This window comes from Chiloscyllium plagiosum, unplaced genomic scaffold (genome assembly GCF_037043375.1).
Source record: "Chiloscyllium plagiosum isolate Xiang-an unplaced genomic scaffold, Cpla_swu_hap1 HiC_scaffold_27, whole genome shotgun sequence".
Classification (NCBI taxonomy): domain Eukaryota; kingdom Metazoa; phylum Chordata; class Chondrichthyes; order Orectolobiformes; family Hemiscylliidae; genus Chiloscyllium; species Chiloscyllium plagiosum.
In genome coordinates, this window is record NW_028270165.1 from 33,748,248 (window position 1) to 33,766,475 (window position 18,228).

At 47.9% G+C, this 18,228-nt stretch overlaps 2 protein-coding genes across 3 annotated transcripts in view; one reads left to right on the top strand and one right to left on the bottom strand.

Moving 5' to 3' along the window:
* LOC122543455 (uncharacterized) overlaps positions 1-18,228 on the top strand; it is a 106,661-nt gene that overhangs the window by 79,903 nt on the left and 8,530 nt on the right. The window contains exons 1-2 of one of the 2 annotated variants that reach the window (XM_043682161.2): positions 14,416-14,689; positions 16,186-17,216. In XM_043682161.2, the coding sequence (XP_043538096.2) occupies positions 16,361-17,203 (843 nt within the window). In that variant the 5' untranslated portion in view covers positions 14,416-14,689; positions 16,186-16,360 and the 3' untranslated portion in view covers positions 17,204-17,216. Of the gene's footprint in view, positions 1-14,415; positions 14,690-16,185; positions 17,217-18,228 lie in introns of those variants that run through there. The other variant, XM_087974347.1, reaches the window with a different exon arrangement.
* Positions 1-18,228, bottom strand: part of LOC122543458 (uncharacterized) — a 71,042-nt gene that overhangs the window by 21,373 nt on the left and 31,441 nt on the right. Inside the window, exon 5 of the mRNA XM_087974349.1 lies at positions 11,224-12,209. Within this exon, the coding sequence (XP_087830475.1) occupies positions 11,224-11,970 (747 nt within the window). The 5' untranslated portion in view covers positions 11,971-12,209. The remainder of the gene's footprint in view (positions 1-11,223; positions 12,210-18,228) is intronic.

Sequence of the window (18,228 nt, forward strand, 5' to 3'; positions counted from 1 at the left end):
CTGGGGATTCAAAACCCACTCCAGAGGTCTGAAAATAGAAAGAGGAGCGACCATTTCTTGGATCCGACACTAATTGGTTGGCCCCTCTCTAGGGGACTTAAAAGATTTTCAAAGCCATCATTTCCCAGAAGAGCAGGGGAGTTCTGGCCAGTATTGTCCCTTGATGACTGAACAATAGAAAAGTTGTTAAATTGAAACAAGAGTAATGTGTGTACATGTTCTTTCTCTCTAAAAATGCAATTCATAAACTATATGTCTTCATATCTGCACCTTCCAGTGCACACATTTGTACAGCAGCCTGGTATAAACAATGCTGGACAGTTCAGTTATCAGTCATCATTGAACTGGTGCATTCTCCATGGCAGTGTCTCTACCAATCCACTTGTTAATCAATTCGCACTCACTTCTCATCCAATATAAAATCATGTTTCCCTTTACATTGATAACCTTGCAAATGCACTGATGCATACAAGGTGAAAATTTTTCATAAAACGTGTCTCTTTTCAGCAAGCCTCTAAATTCTGAATAAATACAGACTCTCAATTTTGAACAATAACTTGGTGTTTGACATCATTTTGAATGCTTTTTGAAAATCCAAACACTATATCCTGAATTATTTGTTGATAAAAGCATGGTTAGTAAGTTTGTGGATGACACTAAGATTGCTGGTGTAGTGGACAGTGAGGGAGGTTATCTAAGATTACAGAGAGATCTTGATCAACTGGGTCAATGGGCTGGAGAATGGCGGATGGAGTTGAATTTGGATAAATCTAAGGTATTGCACTTTTTGTAAAATAAACAAGGGCAGGACTTATATAATTAAAAGTAGGGTCTTTGGTAGTGTTATAGAACAGAGACACCTCGGGGTTCAGGTACATAATCCTTTGAAGTTTGCATCACATATTGGCAGGATGGTTAAGAAGACATTTAGCATGCTCGCTTTCATTGCTCAGACCTTTGCATGTTGCAGTTGTATAGGTCATTGATGAGGCCTCTTCTGGGCTACTGTGTCCAGCTCTTGTCACCCTGTTAGAGGAAGGATATTATTATGCTGGAGAAGAAATTTATCAGGATGCTGCCAGGAATGGGGGATTGAGTTATGGGGATAGGCTGGGACTTTATTTTCACTGGAACGCAGGAGGTTGAGAATTGGCCTTATAAAATCATGAGGGGCAGAGAAAGATGCCTTTTCCGTAGGGTGGTCGTGGAACTCCCTGTGAGCTAAGTGAAAGCAAAGACAATCATTGGTAACAAAATAAAATGGATGAATACTTGAGAGAATTGCAGGGTTATGGGGAGATACATTGGGGATAACTGGAGAGTCCTGCGGAGTTAGGATGGATTCGAGTTGTTGATTAAACTCCATCACTGGAAATACAGTCATAGAGGTGTACAGCACGGAAACAGACCCTTTGGTCCAACCTGTCCATGCCGACCAGATATCCCAGCCCAATCTAGTCCCACCTGCCAGCACCCGGCCCATATCCCTCCAAACCCTTCCTATTCATATACCCATCCAAATGCCTCTTAAATGTTGCAATTGTACCAGCCTCCACCACATCCTCTGGCAGCTCATTCCATTCACGTACCACTCTCTGCGTGAAAAAGTTGCCCCTTAGGTCTCTTTTATCGATATTCCAACAGTGGCCTAACCAATGTCCTGTACAGCCGCAATCTCCTAATTCCTGTACTCAATACCCTGACCAATAAAGGAAAGCAGACCAAATGCCTTCTTCACTATCCAATCTACCTGGGACTCCACTTTCAAGGAGCTATGAACCTGCACTCCAAGGTCTCTTTGTTCAGCAACACTCCCTAGGACTTTACCATTAAGTGTATAAGTCCTGCTAAGATTTGCTTTCCCAAAATGCAACTTGTGCAGAAGACCAGAAATAATTGAAAACGAAAATGAGAGAACCTTAAGTAAAAGTCAGATACACATTATAGGATACCAGACATGCTATTGTCTTGTATTGATTTAGCGTTTAATAAAATTATATTCCTTTAAAAACAACAAAATTGTACTGGTGAACACGAGGAGGGTCATCCTTTGAACGAGACAAATAAATGTTACAAACTGTAGGAGCAAAAACATGTCATTGTCCATCAGAAAGAGGCGGACACAGAGCAAAACCTTCCAGTCTGCACTCTCCCTGCATTCACTTCCAGACAGAGAACCCGCACTGCGCAGCCCTCCAGCTGAGGACACTTTGCAAAACTCCCTCCTCCCAACCACGCAGTTTGAGTCCGAACAAAGCACAGGGTTTCACTTTCACTGAAACTTGCTCCTCTGTCCAATATCTGAGCATAAAACCCTTTATCCCCTCGCCCACGGGAAACACAGAGTTGTGGAACTGGAATCCTGTCTTTGTTTTATGAACTATATCAAGTTAAATTTATCCTTTCCATTCAAATACTGTTTCTCTGTTAACAAACGCTCTACTTATGATGAGATAATATTGTGACCCATTTGGAGTGGCACAGCGGTTAGCTCTGCTGCCTCACAGCGTTAGGGACCTGGGTTTGATTCCAGCCCCGGAGCGACTGTGTGTGTGGAGTTTGCACATTCTCCCCCTTATGTCGGTGTGGGGTTCCCCCGAGTGCTCCTGTTTCCTCTTACGCTCCAAAGATGTGCAGGCAGGAATTGGCCGTGCTAAATTACTCAAAGTGTTCAGGGATGTACAGGTTAGGGTGGACTGGCTATGCTAAATTACCCATAGTGCCCAGGGATGTGCAGGTTAGAATGGATTGGCTGTACTAAATTACCCATAGTGCCCAGGGATGTGCAGGTTAGGGTGGATTGGCTGTACTAAATTACCCATAGTGCCCAGGGATGTGCAGGTTAGGGTGGATTGGCCATGCTAAATTACCCAGAGCGTTCAGAGATGTGTAGGGGAATGGGTCTGGGTGGGTTACTCTTCAGAGGGTCGGTGTGCACTTGTTGGGCCGGAGGGTCTGTTTCCACACTGTAGGGAATCAAATCTAATCTAATCTAAAGATGGGTACTGATAGTTATATACGGATGAGAGAAAGTGCCATCAGGGAAGGAATTCCAGGATTTTGACCCTACGACACTAAAGGAACAGTTTTGGAGCATGTGCAGACAAGTGGGGATTAAACATAGAACTGTACAGCATAGAAACAGGCCTTTCAGCCCACAATGTTGTGCCAAACATGATGCTAATTTAAACTAATCCCGTCTGCCTGCCCGTGGTCTTGTGTTTACCCAAAAGTCCCTTAAACCTCCCTCCACCCCCAATGTACATTCCAGACACCTACCACTCTGAGTAAAAAAAAACTTGCCTCTCACAACTGCTTTGAACCCCCCACCCCCTCACTTTAAATGCACGCACCCCAGTATCAGGCATTTCAACTCTGGGGAGAAAAATCAGTTGAGAATCGCATCAGGGCCAGCATAGAAACGTTGGGTGAGAAGAGCTTGTTCCTGTGTTGCACTCTTCCAGAGTCATGCAGCACAGAAACAGACCCTTGGGTCCAATCAGTCCATGCCAACCATAACCCCGAAGTAAACTAGTCCTCAGCTGCCTGCTCCTGGCCTGTATCCTTCCCAAACCTTTCCTTACTCCTGTACTTGTCCAAATGCCTTTTCAATGTTGTAACGGTACCCGCATCCACCACTCTCCTGCAGAAGATCATTCCAGGTGTGAACCCTTCTATTCATTTCTCCCCTTTAAGCAGAGGACTGGGAGACTCCCAATTTCTGGCGTACTTCCTAACAAACAAATATTAAGCACTAGCTGCACTCATTGCGAATTTAGTTTCCCTTTTCTTGTTTTGTTCTCTGCTGGGATTATACCTCAGTGTCCCAGATGGTCAACCAGTGAGGGGGAGGCGGGAAATTGCCAGCCTTCGTTGACTGAAAGCTGTTAAAAGGGGAGAGAGGTTCTTCAGAATTCTTCACCCTCCCCTCTGACCGATCACCTCCATCCCCACCCCCATCCACACATTGTACTCTTTGCTACCTTCCCCCACCCTCCCCTCTGACCTATCACCTCCATCCCCACCCCCATTCACTTATTGTACTCTATGCTACCTTCTCCCCAGCCCCAACCCCTCTCCCATTTATCTCTCCACCCCGATGCTCCCTCCCTCCATTCCTGATGAAACATCGATTTTCCTGCTCCTCGGACGCTGCCTGACCTGCTGTGCTTTTCCAGCACCACTCTACTCTCGACTTTTCAGAGTTTTGCAAAGGGCTGGAGGGCGCAGTGTGGGCCGACTGCCCAGAGCAGACGCAGTGCAGGTTCTCTGCCTGGAGGTGAATGCAGGCAGAGTGCAGCCTGTGCGAAGTTTTGCTCTGTGTCCACCTCTTTCTGATTGACATAGTTTGGTGCCCTCAGTTGGAAACCTTCATTGATCTGAACGGTGTTCATGGGAGGAACTGCTCAGCAGAAATGGCAGCAGAGCTGGGGAGAGATGTCTTGCTCTATGGGAACAGGGAGATAAAACAGGAGAGCCTGGGATCCTAGCAGACACCCAGATATCACTGCCACCGTGTCGTCACTTCCAGAATGGAGAGACTGTCTTGCAATTCTTTTTATGTAGTTTTCAGCAACGTTACTATTGCCAATCGGATTTCTTTTTTGCAATCTACACGTCAATTACAAATACCTGTAATTACTGCTATTCACCCAACTGAAGCTCCCATTATTTCTTGTCTCACATTGTGGTTACTGTTTGTGGGCTGGTGGATCACTCTCTAAAAATGCCCTCCTCTGTGACAATACTATGAGATTTATTATGAGATGTATTTTGTCCTGGGTTGTTCTTTTTTAAAAATCAGAGAGAGGTTTTGAGCCATAGGTCCCCAGCTGTCTGGTCCAAGCCGATAAGCAGCTTGTGAGATCCCTGGGTGTATTGTTTTTTTTTATTCAAGTGGGAACAATAGAGGCAGCTTGAATGGGTGGTGTCAGGCTCCCCACACAACCAGGGATTTAGTTTAGCTTTCAGTCATTTTGGGGGGGGGGGGGGTTGAAACTGCTACATCTCTCTCTGTTACAGCTAAAAGCTTCCCTTCCTGCTATCGCATATTTATTTCACTGAATTTGCCTTTGCCAAGGGCGTGATTATGGCATGTTACTATATTGGAATAGTTGCTGTTCAATGGTTAAACAATCTATTGTTGTGTTCAGTTTTCCAATAAAGCAAAGTTATACCAATTTTTCTTTCTTCCCGCTGTATTTTAACCATAGAATAAGAATACGGTGTGGCAAAAGTGAGGACTGCAGATTGGAGTCGAGAGTGTGGTGCTGGAAAAGCACAGCAGGTCAGGCAGCATCCGAGGAGCAGGAGTATCGATGTTTTGGGTAAAAGCCTGAAACACCAACTCTCTGCTGTTCGGATGCTGCCTGACCTGCTGTGCTTTTCCAGCACCACACTCCCAATTCAGAATGCAATGTGTTTTGCTTAAATCCAAGCAGTGTGACCAATTGAATTGCATTCAGAACACAGCATCTTCTACTTTACCTTTAAATAAGAAGAGGCTTCGGGTCCAGGCTATCTCCTTGACAAATCTGAAGGGGGCTTGGTGTGGTCCACAGCCACATCCAGAATCTCCCACCTTCTGCATTCAACACGCAAGAGTCTTAGATCATGGAGCTGTACAGCACAGAAACAGACCCTTCAGTCCAACACCCATCCATGCTGACCAGATATCCTAACCTAACCTAGTCCCACTGGTGCTGGACTCCAAACTGCAGAGCTCACTTTCGAGACCTTGGAGTTCATAGTTCCTAGAAATTGGATGGAGTTGCATGTAGACAGGATAGTGAAGAAGGCATTTAGTATGCTTGCCTCAGTGCATTGAGTAAAGGAGTTGGGAGGTCGTGTTGCAGCTGTACAGGACATTGGCAAAGCCACTTTTGGAATACTGCATGCTATGGGAAGGATGTTGCAAAACTTGAAAGGGATCAGAAAAGATTTACAAAGATGTTGCCAGGCTTGCAGGGTTTGAGCTACAGGGAGAGGCTGAATAGTGTGGGGCTGGTTTCCCTGGAGCATCGGAGGCTGAGGGGTGACCTTATAGAGGTTTATAAAATCATGAGGGGCATGGATAGCGTTGATACACAAGGTCTTTCCCTGAGGTGGGGGAGTCTAGAACTCGAGGGCATAGGTTTAGAGTGAGAGGGGTAAGAGTTAAAAGCAGACTAAGGGGCAACGTTTTCACACAGACGGTGGTGAGTGTACGGAACGAGCTGCCAGAGGAAGTGGTGGAGGTCGGTACAATTAAACAGGTACCTGGATGGGTACAGGATAGGAAGGGTGTAGTGGGATATGAGCCAAATGCTGGCAAATAGGACTAGATTATTTTAGGATATCTGGTCGGCATGGATGAGTTGCAGTGTTTCCGTGCTGTACATCTCTATGACTGTTTGACCAGCCCTGCGGTCTCTAATGTGTTAAGCGTGTGCAAATTAATTTGAAATTAATATAACCTACACCTCCCAGTACTGCCTGTCACTTAGTGACACAATACCAATGAAACAATGCAATATTTCCAGTCCCGAGAAAGTTTATAGTTTCTAACAATACTGGTCACTACTCCTTCTAATGCACAACATCAGAGATTTGACATCAGAGGCTGAGCAAAAGTCACAAATATAGCACAGGGGATAGCAAACTCAACCAAGTGAAGCTCGCTATCACTGCATTCACTACACCCTGGAATCAAAACATTCAATGACCCTCAAATCAAAATTGCCCAATTGTCCCCAACCATTTCTTGGATGCCAAGTTTGAGAACACTTTAAAAAAATAACCATTTATTATTAATCGTGTAACCAAGCAGAACACAGAAGAAAAAGTCATCTATTTAATATCCGTTAATCAAGAGTTCAATCTACTTTGACCAGAAGTCCCCACTCTCTCCCGCTTTTCACTGTACCCAGGTACATGTGACAATAATAAATCAGATCAAATCACACACTCATTTCTTGAAAAGACTCAGAGATGGTCCTCAAGAGACTTCCTATTTTGTTATGAATCTACCTGATGATAATCCTGGGAAAAAAAAATCAGATCTCAGTGTGGAACCTGGAGAGACAGACCATAAGTTTTATTTCTGAGTTACCCAATAGATCCACGCCTGACTGCCAATTCCTCTACCAAAGCAACACAGGTTCATCGTAATCAAGCAAAGAAAAACAAGAGGCTTTACATAAATGCCAATTTTGAAAGATCTCAACGTAAACAGCAGAGGAAAGGTTCAACTGGTCTCCACCAACACCCTTGAGCTGTTCAAGGAGAGGTGGGTGCTGCAGAGAACAGAGTGTATTATTTCCCCCTCCTACTCTATTTTGATTTAATCCCTGCCCTCCCTTTCACTGTTTGATCACGGTTTGATATGAAGGGCACTGCTTGTCACTGGCCACTCGGGTGTTTCCTTTCTTCCTGGTGGGGGAAGTGGAATAAAGATTTGTACACCTCGTGTCTTCTACCGTGTCTCACACCTGCACACACACAGCATGGGTGCTGGGGAAAAATAAGCAGTTCCACAGTTAGGCTGTAGTGTAAAACAAAATTAACAGGAGCATCAGGGGTTCTGTTAAAAAAAATTCAACCCATTTCCCAGCAACATCCTTGACAGATGCTCAAGCCAAGTGAAGCATCACTCTTATCTTAATATGAGGATTCCTTCCTCAAATGAGCCTTTCCAGTTTTGATGACCTGGAGACGTTTTTCCAGTTCGGAGGACCCGGATTCCGTTTTGGTTCCGACAGCCAGGAGACTTCTGCAAACTCTCCCAACCAGGTGGTTGCAATGACAGCAGACTGACATCCCGTTTGGATGACACTCTGAACTTTCTCTGAACAAAAAGCTGATTCTTCTAAACACATACTGCTCGTGGTCTCGGACTGTCTCGCCTGTTTTATATCATAAAATCCTCATTGAAAACACTTCTTCAATTAACTCCACAGGTACCTGCTCAACGCATCAAATTAAGACACATGCCTTCGATGATGACAAAACACAGAAACAGACCCTTCGGTCCAACTCGTCCATGCTGACCTGTGACGATATTATGCTTTAAGAGCTATATTTGAGGTCTTTTGTTTTAAAAAGAAAGTTCTAACATAGGGGCACTGAGTCATTTATTTGAATCCAATTTATTTGAGACCTTGGGGTTTCTTTTTAAAAGGGTTGGAACAATAGAAGCAGCCTGAATGGGTGGGGTCAAGCTCCCCCAGAGTCAGGGCTGTTGAGTGTTAGTTTTTCGGTAGCAGTTGTTGGGGTCTTGAAGCTGGGGTTTGGAAGTTGCAGTACACCTCTCTCTCTTCTCTTCTCTCTCTCAGATTTCTCTTGTTTTTTTATCCTCCTGCACTGGTGAAGTGCCTGTGAGACAATCTATTTTACAGAGTTTGCCTTTCGCCAAGGAGTTGAATATGGGATGTTACTATAATGGAACAAATGCTGTTTAGCAGGTAAATCATCTATTATTCTGTTAAGCTTTCCTACAGTGTTAAGTTATTCCAATGTGTTCTTTCATTCACTGTATTTTAACGTAGTGGATGAATAAAGTGTGTTTTGCTTCAAGGTTGGCTGTTTGACCAATCGAATTGAATCCGGAAAGCAACGCCAGGCACTTGCCTTTATAATCAGAGAAAGTTCAGATCGAGGCTATCTTCTGAATATACTTTGAGGGGGTTTGGTCTGGTCCATAACAGGCCAGACATCCCAATTTGACCGGCTCCCATTTGCCAGCACTTGGCCCATATCCCTCCAAACCCTTCCTACTCATATACCCATCCAGATTCCTCTTAAATGTTGCAATTGTACCAGCCTCCACCACTTCCTCTGGCAGCTCATTCCATACACGTACCACTCTCTGCGTGAAAAAGCTGCCCCTTAGGTCCCTTTTATATCTTTCCCCTCTCACCCTAAACCTATGACCCTCTAGTTCTGGACTCCCCCACCCCAGGGAAAAGACTTTGTCTATTTATCCTATCCATGCTCCTCATGATTTTGTAAGCCTCTATAAAGGTCACCCCTCAGCCTCCGACGCTCCAGGGAAAACAGCCCCAGCCTCTCCCTAAAATTCAAACCCTCCCGTCCCGGCAATGTCACTTTCTGCACCCTCTCAAATATAACACATCCTTCCTGTAGCAGGGAGACCAGAATTGTATGCAGTGTCCTAACCAATATGACACAACATGACCTCCCAACTCCTGTACTCAATACTCTGACCAATAAAGGAAAGCAAACCAAACGCCCACCTTCACTATCCTATCTACCTGCGACTCCACTTTCAAGGAGCTATGAACCTGCACTCCAAGGTCTCCTTGTTCAGCAACACTCCCTCGGACCTTACCATTAAGTGTATAAGTTCTGGTATGATTCGCTTTCCCAAAATGCAACACCTCACGTTTACCTAAATCAAACTCCATCCACCACTCTTCAGCCCACTGGCCCAGCTGATCAAGATCCCATTGTACTAAGATAATCTTCGCTGTCCATTACACCACCTAATTTGGGTGTCATCTGCAAACTTTCCAACTATACCTTGTATGTTCACATCCAAATCATTTTATATAAACGTAGAGGGCCCAGCACCGATCCTTGTGGCACTCCACTGGTCACAGGCCTCCAGTCTGAAAAACAACCCTCCACCACCACCCTCTGTCTTCTACCTTCGAACCAGTTCTGTATACAAATGACCATCTGCGCTTGGCTCCCAGGTGATCGAACCTTACTAACCTGTCCACCACGCAGAACCTTGCCCAATACTGTGCTGACGTCCATACAGACAACGTCTATCGCCCTACCTCCATCGATCTTCCGTATCACCTCTTCACAACAAAACATCAATCATCTCAGCAAGATACAATTTCTGTATGCAAAGAACAAATAACCTTACAGCGCAGGAACAGGCCCTTCGGCCCTCCAAGGCTGCGCCAATCCAGATCCTCTATCCAAACCTGCTGCCTATTTTCTAAGGATCTGTATCCCTCTGCTCCCTGCCCTTTCGTGTATCTGTCGAGATACATCTTAAATGACGCTATCGTTCCCACCTCTACCGGCAACGCATTCCAGGTACCCAGCCCCCTCTGCGTAAAGAATTTTCCATACATATCTCCCTTAAACCTTTCCCCTCTCACTTTGAACTCGTGACTCCTAGTAATTGAGTCCCTCACTCTGGGAGAAGGTTGCTTGCTATCCACCCTGTCTATACCTCTCATGGTTTTGTTGGCCTCAAATCAGGTCCCCCCACAACCTCCGTCTTTCCAATGAAAATAATCCTGATCTGTTCAAACTCTCTTCATAGTTAGCATCCTCCATCCCAGGTAACATCCTGGTGAACCTCCTCTGCACCCTCTCCAAACGTTTGGTAATGTAGCAACCAGAACTGTACGAGGTATTCCAAATGTGGCCGAAACAAAGTCTTATATAACTGTAACATGACCTGCCAACTCTTGTACTCAATATTCTGTCCGATGAAGGAAAGCATGCCATATGCCTTCTTGACCACTCTACTGACCTGCATTGCCATCTTCAGGGAACAATGGGCCTGAACACACAGATCTCTCTCTACATCAGTTTTCCCCAGGACTTTTCCATTTACTGTATAGTTTGCTCTAGAATTGGATCTTCCAAAATGCATCACCTCACATTTGAACTCCATTTGCCCATTTCTCCACTCGACTCTGCAATCCATCTGTATTCTGCTGCATTCTCTGACATTCAGACTCCCCCCCCCCCCCCCCCCCCCCAATAGCTCCCTGGTCTCTAAAGAGACAAAAAAATGCCACCCTCACAAAATTGAAATGTGCATTTTTGTCACCATTTTAAAATCCACATTCCTAAACGATACAATGAATATTTTACATCTTTAATACAACAGGGGGAACAATTGTTGGTGGTCACTTCGACCAATCGGAGGGACCAATCAGCAGCCCTCACTTGGCCCAGAATAGAGTGCCGTTCCCTCGGAGGCTTGGCATTCTTGCGCATGTGTCCTGACGCGAGGGGGAGAAGCATCCACAGCGTTACTCAGCAACAGGTGGACCCCCCCCCCGCCACCTCCGCGGCCAGTTTCCGCAGGAGCGCGCTAGGTTCAAAGGGCATCAGGCCCTCACTGCAAATAAAGTGACAGCAGCCAATCCAGAAGAAGGGAACCCTTCCCACTTCGTCCACAGTCAGAATGGGACATGGCGCACAGCCACCCTGGGCCTGATTGGCAAAGGTGCAACCCGGTTAGCTGTGGACCGGCTGGTGCCTCCGCAGGTGGGAGGAGCGGGTGAAGCCCTTCCCGCACACGGGGCAGGCGAAGGGCCTCTCCCCGGTGTGGACCCGCCGGTGCCTCAGCAGGTGGGAGGACTGAACGAAGGCCTTCCCGCACTCGGGGCAGCTGAAGGGCCGCTTGCCGGTGTGGCCCCGCTGGTGCTTCCGCAGGGCGGAGGCGTCGCTGAAGGCCTTCCCGCACTCGGGGCAGGGGAAGGGCCGCTCCCCGGTGTGGACCCGTCGGTGGGTCTGCAGGCTGCACAGCTGGCTGAAGGCCTTGCCGCAGGCGGGGCAGGAGTAGGGCCTCTCGCCCGTGTGCACCCGCCGGTGCCTCAGCAGGGCCGAGGAGTGGGTGAAGCCTTTCCCGCAGGCCGAGCAGGAGAACGGCCTCTCCCCGGTGTGGACCCGACGGTGGCTCTGCAGGCTGCACGACTGGGTGAAGCCTTTCCCGCAGGCCGGGCAGGAGAACGGCCTCTCCCCGGTGTGCAGCCGCCGGTGCCGCTGCAGGGCGGAGGAGTGGGCGAAGCCCTTGCCGCACTCGGGGCAGGTGTGCGGCCTGTCCCCGGTGTGGACCCGCTGGTGGGAGAGCAGGCTGCAGAGCTGCGCGAAGCCCTTGGCGCAGGCCGGGCAGGTGAACGGCCGCTCCCCGGTGTGCACCCGCCGATGGGTCTCCAGCGCCGACGGGGAGAGGAAGCCTTTCCCACAGTCCGCACACTTCCACGGCTTCTCCATGGGCTGGGGAAGAGGTTCAAAGGGAAAGCCGGAGGCTTATTCACTCCGAGGACACATCCAGAGTCTCTCCTCGCTGACAATTCTTCAAAGTCAGAGCGCTGGCCTAGGCTCACCGAGTTCCGATTACATGCCAATTCTCTCCAAGATATTCCAAACTCAATTCGACCAACGTGCCCCAAATTACTCTGTCAGACGTTCGGTTTCGGCTCCCCATTCGCAAATCCTCCCCTCCCAGAATCCTGTGAAAAGAAGTCATTGTTGTCAGTACTGAAGACGCCAAAGAAATTCCGAACAGCCAATTCTAATTTCCACAAAACCTTTTTTCTCTCTCATTCCCTCAAAAGCTGCAAATCTCCATCCCACAGACTCGCCCTCAATCTCCCGCTCTGCTGTACCTCATCCTGAAGGGTCGGATTGATGCTGATTCACAAACCCCACACCCCTGGACACTGAGTGTGAGAATCGGGAGCAGGGGTCTCTTGGAGCCTGCGCCAGCACTGATCAGGTCGGAACTGTTCTGTTGTGATCTTTAAACCATTTTCTTGCCTTCCCCCCATAACCATCTCCTTCTTTGTTGCTCAAAACAATCAGCTGAACTCCCATCTTGAATATATTCGATGGTGCCCAGCCTTCAGTGCTTTCTGCACTCCACAGACTAACAACCTCCTGAAAGAATAACTTCCTCAGCTCACACTGGAGACACCTTATTTGTAATCTGCGATACCAAGGTAAAGATTTCTCAGTTTGTCCATCAAACAAAAATGTCTTATAGATTTCAAGCCATAGATTTAATAACGTCTGTACGCAATCATTGCCTCTCCTGCTCTTTGACTACATAAAAGTCCGAAAATAAACCGGTACAATTTCTAAAGCTCACGAGACTGTGTCGCTGCACCATCGATGAAAGGAGAGAATGACAAAGGAGCTGCTGTAAATCCAAATCTAACTGTGGAGAGTGGCACACACAAAGAGCTCTCAGAAAAGATGTGCCCCCCCCGGTTGGTCCCCTTACAGATTTATTATTCCTGCATCTGTCCTTGTTTGTTACAATGCTCAGTCCTTTGAGCACACAAGTTGCTCATGCTGAGGTTCTACAAGACTCTCTTCTGAAGTGTTGTGTCCAGTTCTGGTTAGAGGAAGGATATAATATTAAGCTGGAGATGGTTCAGAAGAGATTGACCAGGGTTATTGCTGGGAATGGAGGGTTTGGAAATAAGGAGAGGCTGGATAGGCTGGGCCATTTTTCAATGGAGTGCAGGAGATTGTGAGGGGTGACCTTATGGGCGTGTATAAAATCAGGAGGGGTACAGATAAGGTGAATGGCAGGTATCTATTCCCAAGGGTGGGGGATTTCAAGACTAGGGGGCATAATTTTAAGGTGAGAACAGAAAGATTTGAAAAAGACAGGAGGGGCAATTTCTTTACACAGAGAGTGGTTCGTGTGTGGAATGTACTCCCAGAGGAAATGATGGATACGGGTACAGTTACAACATTTAAAAGACATCTAGATGTGTACATGAGTAAGAAATGTTTGGAGAGCTGTGGGGCAAGCGCAGGCTGTTTTAGTTTGGGATTATGGTTGGCATGGACTGGTTGGACCGACATTATGACTCAGCACTATTCAATGTTTACACCAACAAGGGATGACAGAGTTTACTATACTCTCCAGTTAACTGATAGCCATCTCCTGAAGAAACCACCCCGTTTCACATTGAACATGAGGAATGGGCCTCTACATTTAGACAGGCACTTACATATGTAAAGCCAAGGGAGTAAAAGGGTGTAAGAGAAAAATAGAAACAACAACTCCAGGTGTGGCCTCACCAAGGTCCTGTACAGCTGCAGGAAGACATCCCACTTCGAAGCTCGATTCCTGTTACGAGGAAGGCGAATATATAGCACTTGCCTTGCTCATTGCTTGCTGCACCTGCCTGATGACTTTGGTTGACTGGACAGTTTTTGCAGCCCACTTGGCACGCTTTAAACAAAGCTCCTCCTTTCTGTCAAACGTCTTCAACTTCGGATTGAACTGCATCTGGCCAACTGACCCAGACCACCCTTTTCAAAGTTTGCCCCCCTCCCCTTCCCTTTGATTCACCTCCTTTCCCTTCACTCCCTGCAAGCCAACAGTTTAATTCCAGAACGAGAAAAGGAGGTGGGAAAAGAGAGGGTGCTGCACTCACAGATGTTGGACAGAGGAAGGAAGCTGCAGTCTGGCCTGAAGCTCAATCTTCATTCAGAGAGAGACAGCAGCAGCAGCAACTTCAAGAGCTCATGGTCCAACTTCCGCATTCAGACAAGGGGGGCTCTGATTGGCAGGAGGACCTAATTCCTTCCGGTCCTCCAAGGTTTCCTATTGGTCAATCCGGACATCGCTCTTTATGACGTCAGTGGCCAGTCCTCCCGCCCATGCGCAGTCCCCCTCTCCAACTCTTTCCCCTGGAATCCCAGCAGAGGGTTTGGCTGCAGACTGTGTCAGTCTTGTTTGGAAGGACAGCACTTTGCAACGGGATAGACCCAGGGGGCGTTTGCAACTGGGGGACCAGCATCAATGCACTCCTTCAGGGACACACACACAAACACTGCTGTATTTTATCCTCCTTCATTCCAGACACCAGCTCCTTCCTTGGACGCCTGCATCAAACCCATTTGCATCCCATTCCGCTCTTGTCTACCCGAAGATTTTTCAGCCCTCACTCTCTGAGCAGGACAGGAAGAGGTAAGCGTGGGACGGGTCGATCAGACCCTTCAGGGCAATGGGGAGTGGGATATGAGCTGCGCCAAAGTAATGAGAAGGGAGGCAGGGAATGTGGGGTGGAGATTTACAGCTTTTGGGGGTCGAGAGAAGAAGGAATGTTGCAAGGGAACTGGAATTGTCTGAAAGCAAAACAAATTCTGGAGAGGTCACAGCGGGTCAGGCAACATCCAGGGAGAGAGTGCAAACTGAGGTTTCCAGTCTAGATGCCCAGGGTTTTTTTTTGTTTTCGGTACAGATTCCAGCATCTGCAGTAATTTGCTCCAACTGGAATGGTCTGTTCTGAATTTCCATGTAAAAGTGAGGACTGGGAATCAGAGTCGAGATTAGAGTGGTGCTGGAAAAGCACAGCACCAGTATCACTCTATTCTAGACTCTGTTCTGAATGTTTGCCCTATCTTTTAGTATGTTCCATTTCCAAGATATTTTAAGGGGAGGAATTTCAGACACAAATCTCAAACTAAGTGTAATCGACCAGGCCAACCTCCCTCAAAGTATATTGAGAAGGTAGCTTAGACCCTAACGTTTTCTTAGTTTAAAGATAAGTGTAAGGTATTGCATTCCAGATGTGATTCAATTGGCTAAAGTACGTGACTTAAAGCAAAACACAACTTATTCATACGCTGTAGTTAAAATATGACAAAAGAAAATAATTGACTTTGCTGTAATTCTATTGGACAATTGAATAGAATAATAGATTAGTTGACTTTGAAACAGTAACTGTTCCAATATAGCAACATCCCATAAACATACTCTTGGCAACGGGCAATTTCAGAAGATAGACTATGTCTCAAGCAACAGGAAGAGATTCCCCCAGCCTTTAGTTGTAACCAAGAGGGGAAAAAATAGCTTCTGCTTCTTCAAGACCCCATCAGCAATTGCTGAAAGCTAAAATAAAAAAAAACCTGTTTCAGTGGGAGCTGGACCACACCCATTCAGGCTGCTTCTATTGTTCAAACTTTCTTAATAAAAAAAAAATACAAGGCCTCACAAGTTGTTGAGCTTATTAGCTTTCCAAATAGACATTTTGGCATCTCTGTCTTCAAGTCAAAAACTGTGGAGGGTCAGCATCAAAAAGAGTGGTGCTGGAAAAGCACAGCCTGTCAGTATGCGTCAGAGGAGCAGGAGAGTTGACGTTTTGAGCATCAGCTCTTCATCAGGACCGGGAGCCCTTCATTCCTGCTGAAGGGCTGATGTTGGAAACATTGACTCTCCTGCTCCTCGGATGCTGCCTGACCTGCTGTGCTTTTCCAGCAACACTCTTTTTGTTTCTGACTCTCCACCATCTGCAGGCCTCACTTTGGCTCTCTCTGAAAACCTTTCCTTTAAAAAGAACGAAACGGATCCCTCAAGGCCGTAGTATCATCGCATCAGAGTTGCTTGATTTACCAGGGAGTGACTACCATCAGCATTTAAGTCCAGAGGAAGTAACTGGTTGTTGGTTCTGTTTGTTTCAAAAGGTTGTAACCACCTGGGATAGCTTTGAAGTGCACGTAGAGAGCGTTCCTGTGAACTGACGATGGGGAGAGTTTTACCCGATTGCACAACCTGATAAGGCAGCATTTATCGTGAGCAGAGACTGCGTGCTTGGCTACTGTCTCAGGACGAGGATCTCGCTTCACGGGCGCCTGCATCATGGAGAAACCCTGGAAATGTGGCCACTGCGGGATCGGTTTCCGCTCCCCCTCCGCGCTGGAGATCCACCGGCGCGTCCACACCGGGGAGCGGCCGTTTGCCTGTCCCGACTGCGGGAAGGGCTTCACTAAGTCATCGTCGTTGGAGAGACACCGGCGCGTCCACACCAGGGAGAGGCCGTTCAGCTGCCCCGTCTGTGGGAAGGGCTTCACCCACTCGGCCGCCCTGCTGACCCACCGGCGGGTCCACGCGGGCGAGAGGCCGTTCGCCTGCTCTGACTGCGGCAAGGGCTTCAGAGACTCCTCCGCCCTGCTGAGGCACCGGCGGGTCCACACTGGGGAGAGGCCCTTCAGCTGCCCCGAGTGCCGGAAGGCCTTCAAGGACTCGTCCACCCTGCAGAAGCACCAGCGGGTGCACACCGGGGAGAGGCCGTTCGTCTGCTCCGAGTGCGGGAAGGGATTCACTCAGTCGTGCCACCTACTGACCCACCGGCCCGTCCACACGGGGGAGAGGCCCTTCAGCTGCCCCGAGTGCGGGAAGGCCTTCACCAAGTCGTCCAACCTGCGCACCCACCGGCGGGTCCACACCGGGGAGAGGCCCTTCAGCTGCCCCGAGTGCGGGAAGGCCTTCGGCGACTCGTCCACGCTGCTGACCCACCGGCGGGTCCACGCGGGGGAGAGGCCCTTCGCCTGCTCGCAGTGCGGCAAGGCCTTCACACGCTCGTCATACCTGCTGACCCACCAGCGGGTCCACACCGGCGAGAGGCCTTACGTCTGCCCGGCCTGTGGGAAAGGCTTCACTCTGCTCTCCGTGCTGCTGACGCACCAGAGAACACACCAGTGACAACCAAGCTAAGGTACCCATGCTGCCCAGGCATGTGCAGGTTCGGGTGGAATAGCGGTGCTAAATTACCATAGCGTCCCGGGATGTGCAGTTTCTGGGGAATTGGCAGAGCTAAATTATCCACATTGTGAAGGGATGTGCAGGATAGAGTGGATTGGCTGTGCTACATTACCCATAGTGCCCTGGGATGTGCAGTTTAGGGGGGATTGGCCATGCTAAATTACCCATAGTGCACTGGGGTTTGCAGATTAGGACGGATTGGCCATACTACGTACCTCAGTGTCCAGGCATGTTGCAGGTTAGAATGGATTGGCCATACCACATTCCCCACAGTGTGCAGTAAAGTGCAAGTTAGGGGGGATTGGCTATGCTAAATTGCCCATGGTATCACAGGGATATGTAGGTTAGGGTGGTTTGGCCATGCTAAATTACCCATACTGTCCAGAAATGTGCTGGTTAATGTGAATTATCCATGTTAAATTACCCATAGTGTGCAGGGATGTGCATGTTAGGGTGGGTTGGCCATGCTAAATGACCCATAGTGCCCAGGGACGTGCAGGTCAGGGAGGATTGGCTGTGCAAAATTACCCATAGTGTGTAGGATGTGCATGATAGGGTGGATGGCCGTGCTATATTACCCATAGTGCCTTGGGATGTGCAGGTTAGGGTTGACTGGCTATGCTGAATTACCCATTGTGTGCAGGAATGTGCGGGTTAGGATCAATTGGCCATGCTAAATTACCCATAGTGCCCTGGGATTTGCAGGTTAGAATGGATTGGCCATGCTGAATTATTCATGGTGTCCGGGGATGTGCACGATAGGGTGGATTGGCAACGGAAAATTACCCACAGTCCCCTGGAATGTGCAAGTTAGGGTAGATTGGCCAAGCTAATTACCCACAGTGCTGTGGCATGTGCAGGTTAGGGTGGATTGGCAATGTTAAATTACCCATAGTGCCCAGGGATGTGCAGGTTAGGGTGGATTGGCTATGCTAAATTACCCATAGTGTGATGGGATGTGCTAA